General features: G+C 40.9%; 1 protein-coding gene across 3 annotated transcripts in view; it reads left to right on the top strand.

Moving 5' to 3' along the window:
• Positions 1-19,645, top strand: part of CFAP69 (cilia and flagella associated protein 69) — a 61,696-nt gene that overhangs the window by 21,457 nt on the left and 20,594 nt on the right. For all 3 annotated transcript variants that reach the window (XR_016223183.1, XM_070059825.2, XM_089316181.1), the window contains 6 exons: positions 3,369-3,518; positions 3,611-3,788; positions 6,419-6,542; positions 8,858-8,906; positions 8,998-9,119; positions 12,411-12,627. Coding sequence is in view for 2 of the 3 variants with exons in the window: in XM_070059825.2 (XP_069915926.2) it covers positions 3,369-3,518; positions 3,611-3,788; positions 6,419-6,542; positions 8,858-8,906; positions 8,998-9,119; positions 12,411-12,627 (840 nt within the window). In the remaining variant the exon portion in view is untranslated. The remainder of the gene's footprint in view (positions 1-3,368; positions 3,519-3,610; positions 3,789-6,418; positions 6,543-8,857; positions 8,907-8,997; positions 9,120-12,410; positions 12,628-19,645) is intronic.

The raw sequence follows: 19,645 nt of genomic DNA, 5'->3' as shown, positions 1-19,645 counted from the left end.
CCTGCGATGGCTTTTTTGCCAATTAATGAAATGTTTGATAAAGGAGGCAGTGGTCTCTGGAGTGTTGCAGGTGCTTCTGTAGTTGAGGATGAAGGTACCAAGTTGATGTGGCATCTGAAAAGTTACTCTTTGAGGGGCCAGGGCTATGACATAGTAGGTAAAGCCTCTGCCTGCAGCCCCATCATCCCATATGGATGCTGCTCCTCTTCCAATCTAGCTCTCTGCTAATGGCCTGGGAAAGCAGTAGAAGATGGCCCATGTGCTTGGACCCCTGCACCTATGGGAGACCTAGAACAAGCTCCTGGCTCCTGGCTTCAGATCAGCCCTGCTCCAGCCATTACAGCCATTTGGGGAGTGAAAGCAGCGGATGGAAGACCTTTCTGTCTGTCTGTAATACTGCCTCTCAAATAAATAAATAAATCTTTAAAAAAAAAGTTACCCTTTGACAGATCTGTTGAAATAAAGTGCTCAGGGCCGGCGCCGCAGCTCAATAGGCTAATCCTCCACCCAGCGGCGCCGGCACACCGGGTTCTAGTCCCAGTCGGGGCGCCAGATTCTGTCCCGGTTGCCCCTCTTCCAGGCCAGCTCTTTGCTGTGGTCAGGGAGTGAAGTGGAGGATGGCCCAAGTGCTTGGGCCCTGCACCCCATGGGAGACCAGGAGAAGCACCTGGCTCTTGCCTTCGGATCAGTGCGGTGCGCCAGCTGCAGCGCGCTGGTCGCGGCGGCCATTGGAGGGTGAACCAACGACAAAGGAAGACCTTTCTCTCTGCCTCTCTCTCTCTCTCTCTCTCACTCTCTCACTGTCCACTCTGCCTGTAAAAAAAAAAAGAAGAAAAAGAAATAAAGTGCTCAGGACAGATGCCTGATTGACGAATGGGAGGCTTGGAAGAATAGTGACTGAGTTTAAGAGTGAGGGAATAGAGGCAGTGCGTGACTGCAAGCTTACATCAAGGGGATTCAGGAAGCTCATGGAAAATGAAATTAAAAGACAATATGGGGTGGGTGAGTGGCTTAGTGGTTAAGAGGCTGATTGGAGTGCCCATACTGAAGTGCCTGATTTGAGTGCCAGTTCAGTCCACTTTCCTGCTAATGAGCATCCCAGGAGGCAGCAGATGATGATGGCTCAAGTTCTTGGGTCGTTGCCACCCACACAGGAAAACCAAATGGCTCATGGTTTCAGCCTGGCCCAGCCCCAGCTGTAGTAGGCATTTGAGGAATGAACCAGTGAATGGAAAATCTCTCTATGTCTGTCTCCCTGCCTTTCAAGAAAAGTGAAAATAAATAATTTTTCTAAAGATAATGCAAATTTCCATGAACTTTTTGAAGCTTCCTTTTATTTTAGGATCAAGTTATGAAGAACAGGAAGAAAGCTGGAGAACAGCTCAAATGATAGCAAAATCAAAGGAAGGTTACTAGGATTTGTTGTTCTTAGGATGACTGGAAGTAAAATTTGTAGGCAGAGGAACTAGCAGATAGTAAGTAAAAAATAAGACAAATTTCTCAAAGCTTAAGAAGATGTAGTTAACAATACAAGCTTAGAGTTAATTTTGGCAAAATACAGTCAGTGAAAAGGAAGACAGACAGTGGCATGTATGTTAAAACAGATCTTGCAGTACAAAGAAGAGAGGCCTGACCTTAGTTTTATCAGACTGGAAATCAGGAGCGTTAACACACTCATTCACTGTCACACTGATGGTTTCCAGTGATGGGCTAAGCTGGATATTGGGATCACAGAGACATAGCCATGGAATAGGAATTAGATCCATAGTTTTATTATTACTATGCTTTTCTAAAGAAGTGTGAACTTAATAGAAAAAAATATTTTATTTAAGTACAAAGTATCTTTTGGTCCATCTATATTAAAGACCAGTATGCAAATAAATATTTTGATTTTGGAAAATATTTTAGAGCATAAGAAGCCTACAATAAAAATTTTAGTGGCAATAATAGCATATAAAATTCTATATACAGTACATTGTTAAAAGAAAATACATATATTAGAAATATCAATAAGAAATATATCAAAATGTTAATGCTTCTTTTTCTAAATGGTGAAATTGTAGAAAATTTAAATTTCCCCCTTCATTCTTTTTAAAAGCAGTTTTAAGTTCCTATAGTGAGTAGCTGGAGCATATCGTAGAGAACCCATCCCAGGAATGGACAGGACCTTGTCCATGGCCAGAGTGCAAACTCAGAAAGATAAGACAAGCTGACAGATAGCTCAGAACTTTGGCAAAATAAAGAACTCTTTTTGTTCTCAAACGTTAACAAGTTAAGGAGTTAAATTAGTGAGATTACTAAGAAAAGACGGTTTCATCTCAGGTGAGAAAGTACTTGTGATGTTTAGTTACTCCCTCACTGAGTACAGGTAGGTAGGTGGCTATCTGTATGACAGTACTGGAAAGAGAAGGGAGGCCGGCGCCGTGGCTCACTTGGTTAATCCTCCGCCTGCAGCACAGCATCCCATATGGACGCCGGGTTCTAGTCCCGGTTGTTCCTCTTCCAGTCCAGCTCTCTGCTGTGGCCGGGGAAGGCAGTGGAGGATGGCCCAAGTCATTGGGCCCCTGCATCCGCGTGGGAGACCAGGAAGAAGCACCTGGCTCCTGATTGGCATAGCTCTGGCAATAGTAGCCATTTGGGGGGTGAACCAACGAAGGAAGACCTTTCTCTCTGTCTCTCTCACTCTATCTGTCAAATTTTTTTTAAAAAAGAAGGGCTATTTCTCATAATCCCTCATGCAGAAGGAAATTCTTATAGTACATGTCACCAAGAATCAACTCCCTAAAATGCCGATTAGCATTTATCAAAGCAGCACATTTCACTTCTGATGTTATTGCTGGTGCCAACATACTTGTCCCTTGAAAGCACTGAAGTAATATACTAACCTGAATACTGAAAACGTTCAGTATTTGTAATCATGACATTTTTCTTTACAGAAAGTCATATCAATTGGCAAGTGAGAAACTTGTTCTTTTTAGAATTCAAGATGTGCCCCAAAATTCATGGTCCTATTTCAAGTACATTACCAGCAATTAGTAAACTGTGGAGTCAGAATCAACCCACTGGAAATAAAATTTTATTGGAACACAGCCTCATCCATTTATTTTTATATTGTCCATGGCTGCTCCTTGCTATGTATCGTGCTATAGCATCCTACAGAGTTGAGTATTTGAGGCAAAAGCCTTGTATTTTCCACGGCTTGAGATATTTGTACTTATAATCTGACCTTTAAAAAACTTTTAAAGCTATACACTTTTTAAAAATTTCTGGTTTTTTTGCTGTTGTTAAATGGTAAATTACTCTGACTTTTTGTCTTAATGATTATTATCTATAATAACTATACATATTCATTAACTAATTATTGGTAGGGTACCAGCAAGCTAGTTCATCATACAAGATTAAAATGGCTGAAGTTGGAGGACTGGCAAAAACTATGGTCTGGTCAATGACCTTGCTTGAAAATCAACTTGCTGAGAAACTTTGGGTACTTAAAGTTCTGCAACATCTCTCCACTTCTGGTTTGTATAATATTATTAGATCTGAATACTTCATGGCCAGTTGTTTTTCTTTCCACTGTACAACATAAATAATTTTTAAACCTTATTGTCAGAAGTGAATTGTGCTTCCATGATGAAGGCAGAAGCAGCCAGGGAGATCTGTGCCCACCTCAATGACCCAGATCCCTCAGGACAGCTTCTGTTTCGCTCAGCAGAAATACTTTGGAACTTACTGGAGAAGTCTTCAAAAGAGGAAATCATACAACAGCTTAGTAACTTGGAATGCTTGCTGTAAGTATATGAGGCTGGATAGAGAGATTTTTTAACCTTAAAAATACAGTGCCATAGCTAACATCTTTGGGTAAGCCTGCATTCTGTTAGGCTTTTGATTCATTGAAAATGTTTCAGGACATCTTTTTGGTGCGTGGTGTAAATGAATCCTAACAGTAGTAGGATATGTTTTTCTACATGAAAGCTCTTAAAGTAGCTTGCTAAGGATAAATTATGCCTTTGCATATGAATGAAATAAGACTTTTAGAACTATTTGATTCAATTATTCATTAAATTTCTTATTGAATGTTTACTACCTTCCAGATATTGAAATAAACTTTAGCAATAAAATGTGATGAAGCCCCCAAGCTGCTTACTCATTTATTCAACAAATAACTGTTATCTCTTCTGTGCCAGGTTCAGTTCTGGGCCATAAAATTATAATTGAAAGCAATACAAACATAGTCTCTACTTTCACAGAATTTATGACTGCTAGGAGAGATAGACAAGTGAAGAGGCAACTCAGAGCAAGTGTAGTAAATGTTTGAAAGAGATTCTTGTAACATGCTGCATGTTCTCCAGAAGAGGGTTGAATCAGCACATTTTTGTTTGCAAGGGATCAAAAAAACAACCCAACTAACTTAATCCATATATGAAATGTGTGGGCTCACAAAACTATGAAACCAAGCATGAAACTTTCATCAGCAGCATTGGTTAAGGCTGGACTTGGTCTTTATCCCTCTGCAGTTTCCCACGGCATTGGCTTCACTCTCAAGCTCCACGTGGTGAGACCTAGGAAGTACAGATTCAGATCCTCTCAATGCCAAGCTAAACAGAAGAGTAAGCTTGCTACCCGAAAGCACACGGAAAAAGTTGAGTTGAGTCCCTTTTGGCCCTAAATGGTCTGATGTTGACCGATGCCCACTCCACAGTGAATAACAATGCCTGAGAGAAGGACTGCTCTGACTACGGAAGGCAGCCCAGGGCAGCTTCCCAGGACCAATTGCTGGGGAGGAGTGAATGCCTACGTAAAATAAGGATGCTGGCAGGTGGGCCCTAGGAGACAAAGTAACAAGTGTCTACTGCAGAAGGAACTTGAGGCACATTTGGAGAGTTAATAAGTCTTTCTGATCAACCCTAATCTGATTTCCGGAATGATAAATAGGAATTTGCAACGCAGTTTTGCACGCACAGAGCACCCGAGATAGGGGAAGCAGAAGTTAAAGTAGAATTAGCAAAATCAAAAATCTAAGAGAAATTCATTATGGAGAGAGCAGAAAGAACAAAGTAGAATGGTGAGGGATAAAGCTAACAATGTTAGCAGGTACCATAACATGAAAAACTTGATAAGCCTTGTTAAGGAGGTAGGGCTTTATCCTAAGAACAAAGAGAAGCTTTTAAAAAAAATTTAATTATTGAGTTGAAAGGTGGATGGACACAGAGAGTTTCCATCTGCTGGTTAATTCCCCAAATGCCCGCCCGAGAGTCAGGCACTCAATCCAGGTCTCCTGTGTGGAAGGCAGGAATCCAGCTTTTTCAGCCGTCATCTGCTGCCTCCCAGAGTCCACACTATTAGGAAACTGGAATTAGGAGTGGAGTCCGGACCCAAAACCAGGCATTCTAATATGGTATATGGTTGTCCCAACTGGCATCCTAACTGTGGCACCAGATAGCCACCCCTTAAGAGGGTTTAAAATGGGTCCAGCACTGTGGCATAGTGGGTTAACGCCCTGGCATGAAGTGCCAGCATCCTATATGGACGCTGGTTCAAGACCCGGATGCTCCACTTCTGATCGAGTTCCCTTCTGTGACCTGAAATAGCAGTGGAGGATGGCCCAAGTCCTTGGGCCCAACCCACGGGGGAGACCCAGAGAAGGCTCCTGGCTCCTGGCTCCTGGCTCCTGGCTCCTGGCTTCGGATCAGCACAGCTCCAGCCATTGCGGCCATCTGGGGAATGAACTAGTGGATGGAAGACCTCTCCCTCTCTCTCTCTGTCTCTACCTCTCTCTGTAACTCTGTCTTTCAAATAAATAAAATAAATCTTAAAAAAAAAAAAAAAAGAGTTTAAAAAGGAAGCTGGTGTGATTAAATCTTATTTTAGAGCAGTCAGTTTGACCACGTGCATTGGTGGGGCTGTTTTATGATACATGCATAGTGAACTAGGGAGGCAGATTGGGAAATGTGGGAGATTAGAAATAGCTTAAAACAAAACATCTAATATGAAAAGTCGGATTTTGTTGATAGACCTTCCAATAGTATTTCCATAGAACTACATATTTTAGTTTGGACTTTATAACAAAGTATTATGGACTGGATGGCTTGTGAAAAACAAACTCCTGTTGGAGGCTGGCAGTCTGGGATCAGTGAGCCAGCACAGTTATGTCCTGGTGAAGATGCAGTCCCGGGTGACGGACTGCCGACCTCATCTCCTCCCACGGAGGAGAGATGGTGAGGGAACTTCCCGGGGCCCCGTTTATGGGGCACTAATCCCATTCATGCGGGTTCCACCTTCAAGACTTCACTGCCTCCCACAGGTCCCGCCTCCCAGTTCAGCTACCTGGTGGTTAGGATTTCAGCATCTGAAATCTTGGAGGAGGTACACAAACATTCCTTCCACAGAAATGTTTCTAAAATATGGTTTCACTTTCTAGGGCCTTGAAGGAGGTTTTTAAGAATCTATTTATGAGAAGTTTTAGTCATTATGATCGTCAGCTTAGAAATGATATATTAGTTATCACTACAATTATAGCTCAAAACCCTGGAGCACCGATGATTGTAAGTATGAATCAAATTGCATTAGTTTTAGCTGTGGAAGTGGTGGGCCTGGCAGGTGTTTAAATTGTTATATGTTTATGTATTTTATTGTTATGCCAAGTTATGTTGTGTGTCCTAACAGTCACCAGTACGCTTGTCACTCCGTCAAGGTTTCTTTACAGTCCTCAGAAACTTGGGGCCATCCTCATGTTTTCTAGTTTACATCCAACTTAGCAATCGCGGTGCTTTCCTTCTCTTGCACCTGGCGGCCTCCCTCTTTCTCTTGAAGAACTCCCTGCAGCTTTGCTTCTGGTGAAGATCTGCTGGCTGCGCCAGTAGATGCCGCTTACTTCCCCTTAAATCTTGATGTGTGGTGTCATTGACTGTAGAATTTCAGACTGAGAAATTTTCTCTCTTAACACTTTAAACATGGCATTCTGGCCTCCATAGTTTCTATGAGAAGTATTTATTGTTTTGAATTGTTGTTTCCCTTATTACAATTTATCAGTTTTTCCTTTGGTTATTTTCAAGATTTTTACTCTGTCTTCAATTTTGAGTAGTTTTACTACTTGTGCCAAAGTGTGATCTCTTATCTTTATCCTGTTTAGGATTCATGGACCTTCTTCAATATATAAATTTAAGTCACCAACCAAATTTGTAATATTTTTGACCATTATTTCTTCAAGTATCCTTTTGGCCCTATTTTTTTTTTAAGATTTCTTTTTTTTTTTTTAAGATTTATTTTATTTATTTGAAAGGCAGAATTACAGAGAGGCAGAGGCAGAGAGAGAAAGAGAGAGAGAGAGAGGTCTTCCATCCACTGGTTCACTCCCCAAAAGGCTGCAACTGATCTGAAGCCAGGAGCCAGGAGCTTCTTCCAGGTCTCCCACGTGGGTGCAGGGTCAAAGGCCTTGGGCCATCTTCCACTGCTTTCCCAAGCCATAGCAGAAAGCTAGATTGGAAGAGGAGCAGCCAGGACTTGAACCAGCACCCACATGGGATGCCAACACTGCAGGTGGTGGCTTTACCCGCTATACCACAGCACTGGCCACTTAAGATTTTTTTTTATTAAAGTATTATTTAAAAAGAATAGAGATGGAAAGAGAAGAGAAAGGACAGAGAGGGAGAAAGAAATCTCCCAGCCATTGGTTCATTCCCCAAATGCTCACAACCATCTGGTCGAAGCCAGGAGGCAGAAACTCCTCCTTCCTGGTCTCCCACATGGTTGCAGGGGCCCAAGTACTGGGCCCACCATCCACTGCCTTCCCAGGGGCATTAGCAGGAAGCCAGATGGAGAGCTGCAAAAGCACTCAGATACAAGATGCCAGCATCGCAAACCATTGTGATAGCTCACTGCACCACAGTGCCTGCTGCTTAGACTCTTAGTTTTCCCTTCGTATTATCAGACTCTGATTACTTGTCTGACTTTTTGATAGTTTCCGAGGCTCTGTTCACTTTTTTCAATCATTTTCTCTGTATTCTTCAAAATGAGTATTTGAATTACTACATATTTAAATTCATTAACTCTTATCTTCAGTCGTCCCCATTCTGCTGTTAATCCCATCTAGTGCCTTTGGTTCAAATTTATGTCTTTCAGTTTTGGAAATGCTTTGTTGTGTGCCTTTTACAGTTTCCATTTGTCTGCTGACAGTTCCTGTCATTCCGTTCATCATGAGCACCCTTACTGTGGGTCTGGTAGACCCCTCTGAAGAGCCTTTTTATATTGTTATTACTAGGCATTTGACTTGCCAATCAGCCCTGTGGCAGTTTAAATCTTAGTTCAGTCCCTCTTGCCTCATCTAGTATCTGTCTTCACTTATGGTTGAGTATTCCCTGCACATGTGGGTAAAGCATCCGCCAGAGACTGTGGAAGAGTTTATATACAGAATTTGGAGTTCCCTCCCTCTGTCTTTCTCCTTTATGGGATTTCTCCCCTACTTTCTCTAGTGGTTGTGGTCACTCCTGTCCCCTTAATACTTCAAGCCACCAAGACCAAGGGAGCACTCTGTGTTCTAACAACCCTACTCTGGGGCTAAAAACCATTTGGGATTCCTACACTACGTTTTAAATGCTATCTTGTAAAATACTCTAGAATATGTAAAGTATTTCTTAGGACCTGTAGAAATAAGTTTAAAATTAAATAAATTGCAAGTCTGTCTACCAGTATATGTTTATTTTCTTACTTTCATCTCATTATTATTAGCACTTTAGAAATTCAAATGAATGACAATAAAGGATTTTAGTAAGGCCGTTTAAACAGCTGGTAAATATGAGTATGGATGTCTGTACCTTAACTTCTAATTCATCTCTTTGTTCATTTTGTTTGTTTGTATCAGGAAGCTGGCTTTACCAAGGATTTGATATTATTTGCAACCTTTAATGAAGGTATAAAACCATAAATCTTTAAACTTCTTTTATCAATAAACCTTGTGTATAATCTAGCTTTCATTTTACTCTTTTTTTCTTTCTTTCACAGTTAAAAGTCAAAATCCTTTGGTAAAAGGTCTTAAACTTTCAAATTTCTATGAAGATTTTGAGTTGAAGAAATTGCTATTTAATGTAATTGTGATTTTATGTAAAGATTTACCTACTGTCCAGGTAAAGAGTAATTGAAAGAGAAAAAATTCATTTAAAATTATGTAGTGTCTGTATATATATATGTATATATTTTAAATCATGGTTGCATATCTGTCATTGACCTTATAGGTACCATAAAAAGTAACAAATTCTTACTGGCCTGCATTTTAGCTTTGAAAAAATTTCTTTTTGCTTATCTGTTAATAAGCAGTGAAGTACCTCAATTTAAATCAGTGAAAAGCATTAGAACCTAAGAGATTTATTAACATATTTAGAACTCCTGAATAAGAAAACATAAAGGAGTTGAATGCAGGTACATGCAACCTATAATCTTTCTCTGACCATAACAACAGGAATGATATAATGTTGAAGGAAACCATTAACCTTTGCACTGCCAATCTCAATCCCTTGTGAATCTGCTTTTTCTCCATGCAAACCTAGCACTGTTAATATTTTTTATTATTCTTGCACTTACTTTAATACCAATCTAGCAACTTGATGTAATTTGAAGAATGCTGGGATTGAATTTCACTTCAGGCTTATCACCTACTAGTTGCATGGCCTCGGAAAACTCACGTAAACTCTCTGAAGCTCAGTTTCACCATCTGTAAAAGAAAGACTTTAATATTTCTGCCCAGTTGACAGGCCTGTTGTGAGACTGAGATGAAGGTTCTGTAAACTATAAAGTGAGAGAAACTGTATTACTAGCAGTTTCTTTCTTTTCTTTTTTTTTTTTTTTCCCACAGGCAGAGTGGACAGTGAGAGAGAGAGAGAGAGAGAGAGAGAGAGAGAGAGAGAGAAAGAAAGGTCTTCCCTTTTGCCGTTGGTTCACCCTCCAATGGCTGCCGCGGCCGGCGTGCTGCGGCCGGCGCATCATGCTGATCCGAAGGCAGGAGCCAGGTACTTATCCTGGTCTCCCATGGGGTGCAGGGCCCAAGCACTTGGGACATCCTCCCTGCACTCCCTGGCCACAGCAGAGAGCTGGCCTGGAAGAGGGGCAACCGGGACAGAATCCGGCGCCCTGACCAGGACTAGAACCCGGTGTGCCGGCGCCGCAAGGCGGAGGATTAGCCTAGTGAGCCGCATGCCGGCCACTAGCAGTTTCATTTGTTTCGTTGCCTGTTGCATAGAGTGCAATTTCCTTTTAGTCCTAAAAGTCTTTCACGCTCCAATTGCCTCCCATAAAAAAGAAGTGGGAATCTATTCTATCAACTCATTACTGATAATAGGAAGATAAGGTAGAAGATAAGGTTTTTGTCAGCTGGAATCCCACTGCTGTTGCTTGATAGCTTATGATCTTGAGTAGGTTTAGTTTCTCTAAATCCCAGATAGCTCAGTTTACACATGAGACTAATAGCTTACCTCATAGGATTATTGTGAGTATTTAAATGAGCTCAACATTTTCTTAATGATGCCATTTAGAGGTATGTGTATGTATTTTTAAATACCCAGAAAATGAGAAATTGTCTTTACAGTTATGACTTTAATGTTTGTGTCAAAAATAGATACTAAATAGAATTTAAATATGTTTTCTAAAATGCCAAAGAGAAAATCATTCCATAAAATATTTTATTATTCCAGTATAGTATTATACAGCTATTAAAATGAGACACAAAGAAACAATAAACTTTCCACTTTAAAAAACAATTTTAGTTGATTGGACACTTCATAGCCAACAGAGTAAAATAGCACAAAGATTGTGGTGAACTTGGTGAAGCACTTTCTGTGCATGTTGTACATTTGTGGCCAATAATAGTGATGATAAAGAATATGTGTGCTATCATTTGTAGCTCACAGGGTGTATCAAAAACATTATCCACTTACTTCCTATAAAAGCCAGAACTGGTACTTTTTCTTATTCCTGTTTTCTCTGCTCTAAGTCTGGCATTCTTTCCATGTGGACTTGTGGAGAATTTACAAAAATTAAAAATCAGTATTGTGAAAAAGTCTTTATAGATTAACACTGAAATAAAAGAAAATTAAATAGAAAATAGCATCAGGTGTTTTATACTCTAGAAAACTGTAAATAGGCATCAGAACCAACTGTGATGATAGTTCTGTTGCCATTTTGTAATAACTGCATTTTTATTTTATTTACATTGAAATTATAGATTCAGCACAGTTTTTTCCACACTAGATGTGTAACATGGCTTGTGACCTGAGTGGCATTCATTTGATAGAGTATTTTCAGAAGTTAAATATTGACTGTAGTCATCACCTCAAATTTTTTTTAATAATACACAACCAGTCTTTGAAATATTTCCTCCGAGGGGCCACTGCTGTGGCAGAGCAGGTAAAGCCTCTGCCTGCAACTCCAGCACCCCACATGGGAGCAGGCTCATGTCTCCACTGCTCCACTTCCTATCCAGCTCCCTGCTGGTGCCCTAGGCAAAACAGCAGAGGCCTGTGTTTGCGCCCTGCACCCAAGTGGGAGACCCAACGCCTGGATAAAGCTCCTGGCCTCCACCTGGCCCACCCGGGGCCGTTGTGGCCATCCTGGGGGTGAGCCAGCAGAGGGAAGATGACGCTCTCACTTTCTCTCCCTCTGTCTCCGTAACTCTGACTTCCAAGTAAGAAAATAAATCTTTTAAAAAATATTTCCTTTGGGGGCCGGCACCTCAGCTCACTAGGCTAATCCTCCGCCTTGCGGCGCCGGCACACCGGGTTCTAGTCCTGGTCAGGGCGCTGGATTCTGTCCCGGATGCCCCTCTTCCAGTCCAGCTCTCTGCTGTGGCCAGGGAGTGCAGGGAGGATGTCCCAAGTGCTTGGGCCCTGCACCCCATGGGAGACCAGGAGGAAGCAGCTGGCTCCTGGCTTCGGATCAGCACAGCGCTGGCCATAGCAGCCGTTTGGGGGGTGAACCAACGTAAGGAAGACCTTTCTCTCTGTCTCTCTCACTGTCACTCTACCTGTCAAAAAAAAATATATATATGTGTATATGTATATATTTCCTTTGAAAGAGGGGATGAGGAAAGAAATGCCAGCAAGTTTGTTTGCCAAAATATTCTACTATGGTTTCATCGTAAGTGTAAGCTATATTATATATATATAGCATATCTAAAAACAATACACATTTTATATTATCAGCTAGAGAGCTCATAACTCAGAAAAGGGGCTCGTAGCCAACTGATGTACTATTGAGTTCTGTTTTGTTTTTGTCTTTTTAGTTTTTATGTTCTTTGATGTTGTAGATTGGTGAAGGAAATATTTGAAATTATCATCAATAAAACATTAAATTGGAACTATTTCATTTAAATTTTTTGGATTAAAGTTATTACGTTTCTAACAGTGTCTTTTGCTTTATTTTTATAGCTATTAATTGATGGCAAAGTTGTTTTGGCTTTGTTTACCTATGTGAAAAAGCCTGAGAAACATAAAATAATTGAATGGTCTCTGGCACAGCATGAAGAATTACAACTGCATGCAATCGCCACTTTGTCCTCGGTGGCTCCTTTATTGATAGAAGACTACATGTCGTGCCAGGGAAATGCTCGAGTTCTTGCATTTCTACAGTGGTGTAAAAGCGAAGGTGAGTGGGTGGCCCTTACATATCTCAACTTTCATATATGTGTGTAGAAAAAAACTGAAATTTATTAAGGTGAAGAGAAATAAAAACATATAGACTTGCTTTCCATTTACTATATCTCTATGTTTTAAGAAAAAGCACTGAGATTTCATTTAGAGTGAGACTTCTGAAAATGTAACTATCGTTGATATACAACCAAAAGAAATCATTCACATGATTTGATTTATACTTTAGTATTACTATCCAGAAATTATATTTAGGAAGGAAATAAATCCTGATAATATTTTAATTCATTCCTTCAAATGTTTATTGAATGCCTACTAGGTACTAGCTACTATTTTATTTTAACTGCTGAAAATAAATAAAAGTCTGTGACAGAAATTTGGCACTGCAATTAAACCTCAAGTCCTGGCTCCTCCATTTCCTATCCAGGTTCTTGCTAAGGTGTACCCTGGGAAACAGCAGAGGATGGCTCAAGTAGTTGGCAACCTGCCACTCATGTTGGAGACCTGGACTGAATTCTGGTATCCTGGATATGGTCTGACTCAGCCCTGGCTTTTGTAAAGTGAATCAGCAGATGGAAGATCTTTCTCTGATTCATTTTCTCTTTCTCTCTCTCTATCTCCCTCTCTATCTCTTGTACTCTTTCTGTCTTCTACTCTCACTCCCTCCCTCTCTCCTTTTCAAATAAATGGGAAAAGATAATTTTTAAAAATAAATTTTAGAAATAATAAAAAATCCTTACTTCTTGGAGCTTAAATTCTACATCTCTAGCCAGAAGTGATTACTTCTTATGTAGCTTACCAAATTGGCAAAGTCCCAATATGTATTAATATTTTATTTTATTTTTTAAAGATTTATTTATTTATTTGAAAGTTTGAGTTACACAGAAAGAAGAAAGACAGAGAGAGAGAGAGGTCTTCCATCCACTGGTTTACTCCTCAGTTGGCTGCAATGGCCAGAGCTGTACCGATCCAAAGCCAGGAGCCAGGAGCTTCCTATGGGTCTCCCATGCAGGGTGCAAGGGCCCAAGGACTTGGGCCATCCTCTAATGCTTTCCCAGGCCATAGCAGAGAGCTGAATCAGAAGTGGTGCAGCCGGGAACCAGCGTCCATATGGGATGCCAGCACTGTAGCTGGCGGCTTTGTCTGCTATGCCACAGTGCTGGCCCTAATATTTTAATTCTTAGAAAGCAAACATGGATTTCATTTTTTTTTTCTTCACCAAAATCTTTTGTGTTTTCCATGAACACTTTGGAAGCACCCTCGTAAGTGGCCTTTATTATGTTTTGGTACATTCCTTCTGTGCCTAATTTGTTCGGAGTTTCTGTCATGAAACAATGTTGAATTTTAGCAAATGACTTACTGCATGTGATGGTGCTTTATCATGCTTGCTTGATTTGTGTATGCTGGAGTATGCTTGCCTCTCTGGGATAACTCCCACTTCATCATGGTGAACAAACTCTCTAATGTGCTATTGGATTTGGTTTGTTAATATTTTGTTGAGTATTTTTTTACTGTGTTCAGCAGAGATAATGGTGTGTAATTTTCTTGCTATGTTATATCCTCTGTTTTTGATATCATGGTAATGCTGGCCTTCTGGAATGAGTTTGGAAGGATTCCGTCCTCTTCAATTTTTTGGAATAATTTGACAACTAATATTTTTTCCAGATAACTAATATTAATTCTTGCATTGGTAGGACTCAGCAGTGAAGGAGCTGATCCTAGTCTTGTCTTTGATAGGAAACCTTTTATTACAGAGTCAGTCTCCTTACTCATTGTTGGTCTCCTCAGGTTTTTTATTATGATTCGTCCTTTTTTCCATTTTTTAAAGATTTTTTTGAAAGACTTACAGAGAGACAGAGGCAGAGAGAGAGAAGTCTTCCATTTGCTGGTTCACTCCCCAAATGGCCACAATGGCCAGAGCTAGGCAGATCCAAAGCCGGAGCTAGGAGCTTCTTCCAGGTCTCTCCACGCAGGTGCAGGGGCCCAAGGACTTGAGCCATCCTCTACTGCTTTCCCAGGTCATAGCAGAGAGCTGAATCAGAAGTAGAGCAGCCAGGGGCCAGCGCCATGGCTCACTTGGTTAATCCTCCACCTGCAGTGCCAGCATCCCACATGGGTGCTGGGTTCCAGTCCCGGTTGCTCCTTTTCCAGTCCAGCTCTCTGCTGGGACCCAGGCAAGCAGTGGAGGATGGCCCAAGTGCTTGGGCCCTGCACCCGCATGGGAGACCATGAGGAAGCACCTGGCTCCTGGCTTCGGATCGGCGCAGCGCCGGCCATAGCAGCCATTTGAGGGGTGAACCAACGGAAGGAAGACCTCTCTCTCTCACTGTCTAACTCTGCCTGTCAATTAAAAAAAAAAAAAAAAAAGAAGTAGAGCAGCCAGGACTTGAATCAGCACCCAGTGGGATGCTGGCACTGCAGGCAAGAGCTTTCCCTACTGTGCCACAGTGCCAGCCCCAGCATGATTCATTCTTGGTAAGGTGCAGAGTAATATCCAGGAATTTGTCAATTTCTTCTGGATTATCAGATGTATTAGTGTATAGTTGTTCATAATAGTTTCTCATGGCCATTTGTATTTTTGGTGGTGTCATTTGTAATGCCTCCCTTTTCATTGCTCTTTTTTTTTTTTTTTTTTTTTTTTTTGAGTCTTGGAGTCTTCTTTTATTTCTTAGCCTAACAAAGGATTTGTTAATTTTCTTTCTTTTTGGAGAAACCACTCTTCATTTCATTAATCTTGTATTTTTTAAATCTGTTTCATTCAGTCTTCTCTGATCTTTTTAAATTTTCAGTTAATTTTTAACAAATTTAATGGACTTTTTAAAAACACTTTATTTACTTACAGACAGAGAGGAAAGGTCTTGAATCTGCTGGTCCACTCCCCAAACAGCCGCAACTGGAGCCAGGCCAGTCAGGAGCCAGGAGCTTCTTCCAGGTCTCTAAGTAGGTGCAGGGACCCAAGCACTTAGGCTACCTTTTACTGCTTTCCAGGCCATTAGCAGAGAGCTGGATTGAAGAGGAGAAGCCGGGACATGAACCAGAACCCATATGGGATGCCGGCACCGCAGGCAGAGCCTTAGCCTACTATGCCACAGTGCCAGCCCCCTGAACTTTTTTTTTTTTTTTTTTTTTTTTTTACTAATTTGGAGTTTGATTTGTTCTTGTTTTTCTAACTCTTTGTGGTGCAACAATAGGTTGTTTAGTTGATATTTTTCTGCTTTTAAAATGTAGGCCTTGATTGCTGTAAATTTCCATCTTAATACTATTTTTGCTGTATCCAGTGGGTTTTGGTATGATGTATCTCCATTTTAATTTGTTTAAAGAAATTTTTAAATTTCTTTGATTTCCTCCTTGATCCATTTGTTCTTCAGGAGTTGGTTACTTTCCATAGATTTCCAAGTTTCCAAAGTCTTTCTTACTATTGATTTCTAGTTTTATTGCATTGTGGTCAGAAAATATACTTGGTAAAATTTCAAATTTTTTTTATTTGATAGATAGAGTTATAGACAGTGAGAGAGAGAGAGAGACAGAGGGAAAGGTCTTCCTTTCGTTGGTTCACCCCCCAAATGGGTGCCACGGCCGGCGTTGCACCAATCCGAAGCCAGGAGCCAGGTGCTTCCTCCTGGTCTCCCATGCGGGTTCAGGGGCCCAAGCATTTGGGTCATCTTCCACTGCCTTCCCGGGCCCTAGCAGAGAGCTGGACTGGAAGAGGAGCAACTGGGACTAGAACCTGGCGCCCACATGGGATGCTGGCGCTGCAGGCGGAGGATCAACCAAGTGAGCCACGGCACTGACCCCTTTTAAAAATTTGCTGAAACTTGTTTTATGGCCTACCATGTGATCTGTCTTGGATAATACTGCACGTGCTGTAAGAAGAGGAGAATTTGCATTTTGCAGCTAATGGACGAAATGTTCTGTAGATAGCTGTTAGGTCCATTTGGTCTAGGGCTCAGTTTAATCATGATCTGTGTTAACTTTCTGTGTGGAACATCTATCCATATATGAAAGTGGGTTGTTAAAAGTCCTTTTTATTGTATTGGAGTCTGTTTCTTCCTTTAGGTCTATTAATATTTGTTTTGTAATTACATAATCTGGTATGTATATGTATTTATAAATATTACTTTTGGTGAATTGACCTCTTTCTACGATGACCTTCATGGTTTGTCTTAACTTGTTTTTATTTAATTCTACATCATCTGATATAGATATTTCTACTCCTACTTTGTTTTGAATTCCATTTTTATGGAATATCTTTTTTCCTTTACTTTCAGTCTATGTGTATCCTTAGAGATGAAGTGATTTCCTGTAAACAGTATATAGTTGGGTAGTTGGGTCTTCAAAAAAATTCAGTCACTCTATACCTTTTAATTAGAGAATTTGATTCATTTTTTATTTAAGAAAATTATTGACAGGTAGAGTCTTACTACCAACATTTCATTACTTAACCCCCCTCCCTTCTTTGCTTGCTTGCTTTCTCCCCCTCTTATAACCCTTTGTAGTTAAGTGATTTTCTTTAGTAGAGTGTTTTGATTCTAACAAACTATTTGAAATGATAACAATTCATCATTTGTCATAAAAATACAAAACAACAACAAAAAAGAAAGATTAAAAAATAATGAGAGACCAGTTGTGTAAGGTGTCAGGGAAAGCTGCTGTTTGAAATGCCTTCATCCCATATCAGAGTGCTGATCTGGATCCTGGCAACCCCACTTCTGATCCAGCTCCCAGTTAAGGTGCCTAGAAACAGCAGATGATGGCTCAAGTACATTTGCCCCTGCCACCCTCATAGGAGATCCAGATGGAGTTCCTGGCTTCTGGCTTTGGCCTGGCCCAAACCTAACTGTTACAGCCATCTGTGGAAGGAGCAGCAGATAGAAGATTCGACTGCTCCTCTCCTCTTCTCCGCCCCCCCCCATCTCCTCTTTCTCTCCTTCCCTTCTTTGCCACTCTACCTTTCAAAATAAAGAAACAAATCCTTTTAAAAACACTAGTAAAAATCTCTGCACTTGCACTGCATTTCTACCCACATTTTGAAATTTTGATGTCCTACTTTGCTTCTTTCTGTGTTGACTATCTTTTAATAGTAATGTTGTTATTTTTAATTAGTCTCTTAGTTCCAGTCAGGCAAACTGTAACATCCTTATATAATATCACTTTTCTACCTGTTTCTTTGAAAATCCTCTCTGTTTTTAACTTTTGAGAGCTTGATTATAATATATGTTGAAGTAGGCTGTGTTGAGTTGAATCAGACTTTTGACCTTCTTGTACCTGGAGATTGTCTTTCTCTCTCTTTTTTAAGATTTATTTTATTTATTTGAAAGATAGAGTTATAGAGAGAGATAAAGACAGAGTTACAGGGAGAGATAGAGACAGAGAGGTCTTCCACCTGCTGGTCCACCCCCCAAATGGCTGCAGGCCAGAGCTATGCTGATCTAAAGCCAGCAGTGCCAGCCCTGAGCTGTGTATTTTCAAAATAGCTCTGTCTTCAACTTTGCTGCTTCTTTCTTCTGTTTGCTCTGTTCTGCTAATGATCTGTTCTGCTAAAGTATTGCACTTTTCATTTCCTTTTGTGTAGTTTTCCACTCAAAGATTTATATTTGATTTTTTTTTAATACTTCAATCTCTGTCAAATTTCTCAGCTAAGTAATGAATTGTTTATCTGTGTTTTCTTGAAGTTCATCGACTATTTAAAATTCTCTGCCTAAGTGTTCACACATATTAATTGGTTTATCATTAGTGTCTGCCACATTAGTTTGTTCATTAGGTGAGATCATGGTCCCTTGAATGTTCCTGATGCTTGTTAGCATACAACAGTGTCTGCAAATGGAAGGATTAAGTGCTCTGTCTTAATAATATGGCTTTGTGTGTTCCTTAGAATCCTTCCAGAGATTCTAAGCAGGCTCCCTATTTTCTCTAAGCCTGCCATCATCCTTGTTTCAGCAAGAAAGGATGCTCCAAGTCCAGGATTGTCCCAAATTAACAGTCGGTCTTTTGCTCAAGATAGACTGGGGAAGTTACTAACACAGGCAGTGCATCCCCACAAGCCTTTTCTGTGGACCAAGCAAGGCCTGGATTCACCGTCCACAATCACCAGCCTATGGTCATAACCTAGTGGATACTGCCTATCACTGGGCCACACAGTGAATGGGACATCTAGGATCCTGTGTTACAACTTGGTACCTACCTTCCTCATCTTCCCCAGAGCAGATACTAACTATTGGTATGTGGTGTTGCCTGGGCCTAGGGGAAGGATAGGTTATACAGTCCTGTGACCACCACCACTGCAACACTAGATTGCACTCAGAACCCTCAGCCCGCCAAGACCAATGCGGCACAGAAGCTGAATCAAGTCCATGCTTCTGTGGCCTTACTGTTCTTGTGGTGTACTTATGGTCTGAGCCACAGGAGGTGCTGGTTGGAACACAGGTTCCTTGGATTGGAGCAGCAGGTCTCTCTGCCTGACATCACATTGGTCCAGGGTCTTCATCTACAGGTCTGGCCATTGACCTGAGGATTAGGGCTGTTGGGATGCACCTAGAGTTGGTTTTCATCAGCCTCACACTCAGTTCCAAGCAAAGCTGCCTACTTTCCTGGTTTACCTCCCAGAAGACCGAGTCTTTCTCCATGCTGCGCTGCATGCCTAAGGTTGGGGGAGTGGTGATGGAAGAAGTGTGGCCAACAGGCAAATGTGGTTCCAGAGGCTGAGTCCGTGGGCACTGTCCTGGGGGAAGGAACCAGGGGGCTCTGCCAACTACTGTTTCGCCTTTAAAGGCCTGGCACTAGGTTTCAAGTCTAAGGCCTGGTTAATTTCTTCTCCCTCTTCCAAGTAGGAGGCATTTCTCTCCTTGCTAATTTGCTTAGAATTGAGGATGAAGTGAGATAGGCAGCTCATTCTTTCCTGCATCTTTTTTTTTTTTTTTTTTTTTGTCATTGTGCTAAAGTCAGGTACTGTAATCGCTCACCTATTTTCCCTGGCTCTTATGAAGGTAGATGGTGCATGTACAACTATTCAAATTGGT

This window comes from Oryctolagus cuniculus, chromosome 16, assembly GCF_051225735.1.
Source record: "Oryctolagus cuniculus isolate XC-2025 breed Fujian yellow rabbit chromosome 16, ASM5122573v1, whole genome shotgun sequence".
Taxonomy (NCBI): Eukaryota; Metazoa; Chordata; class Mammalia; order Lagomorpha; family Leporidae; genus Oryctolagus; species Oryctolagus cuniculus.
This window is presented reverse-complemented; position numbering and strand designations above follow the sequence as displayed.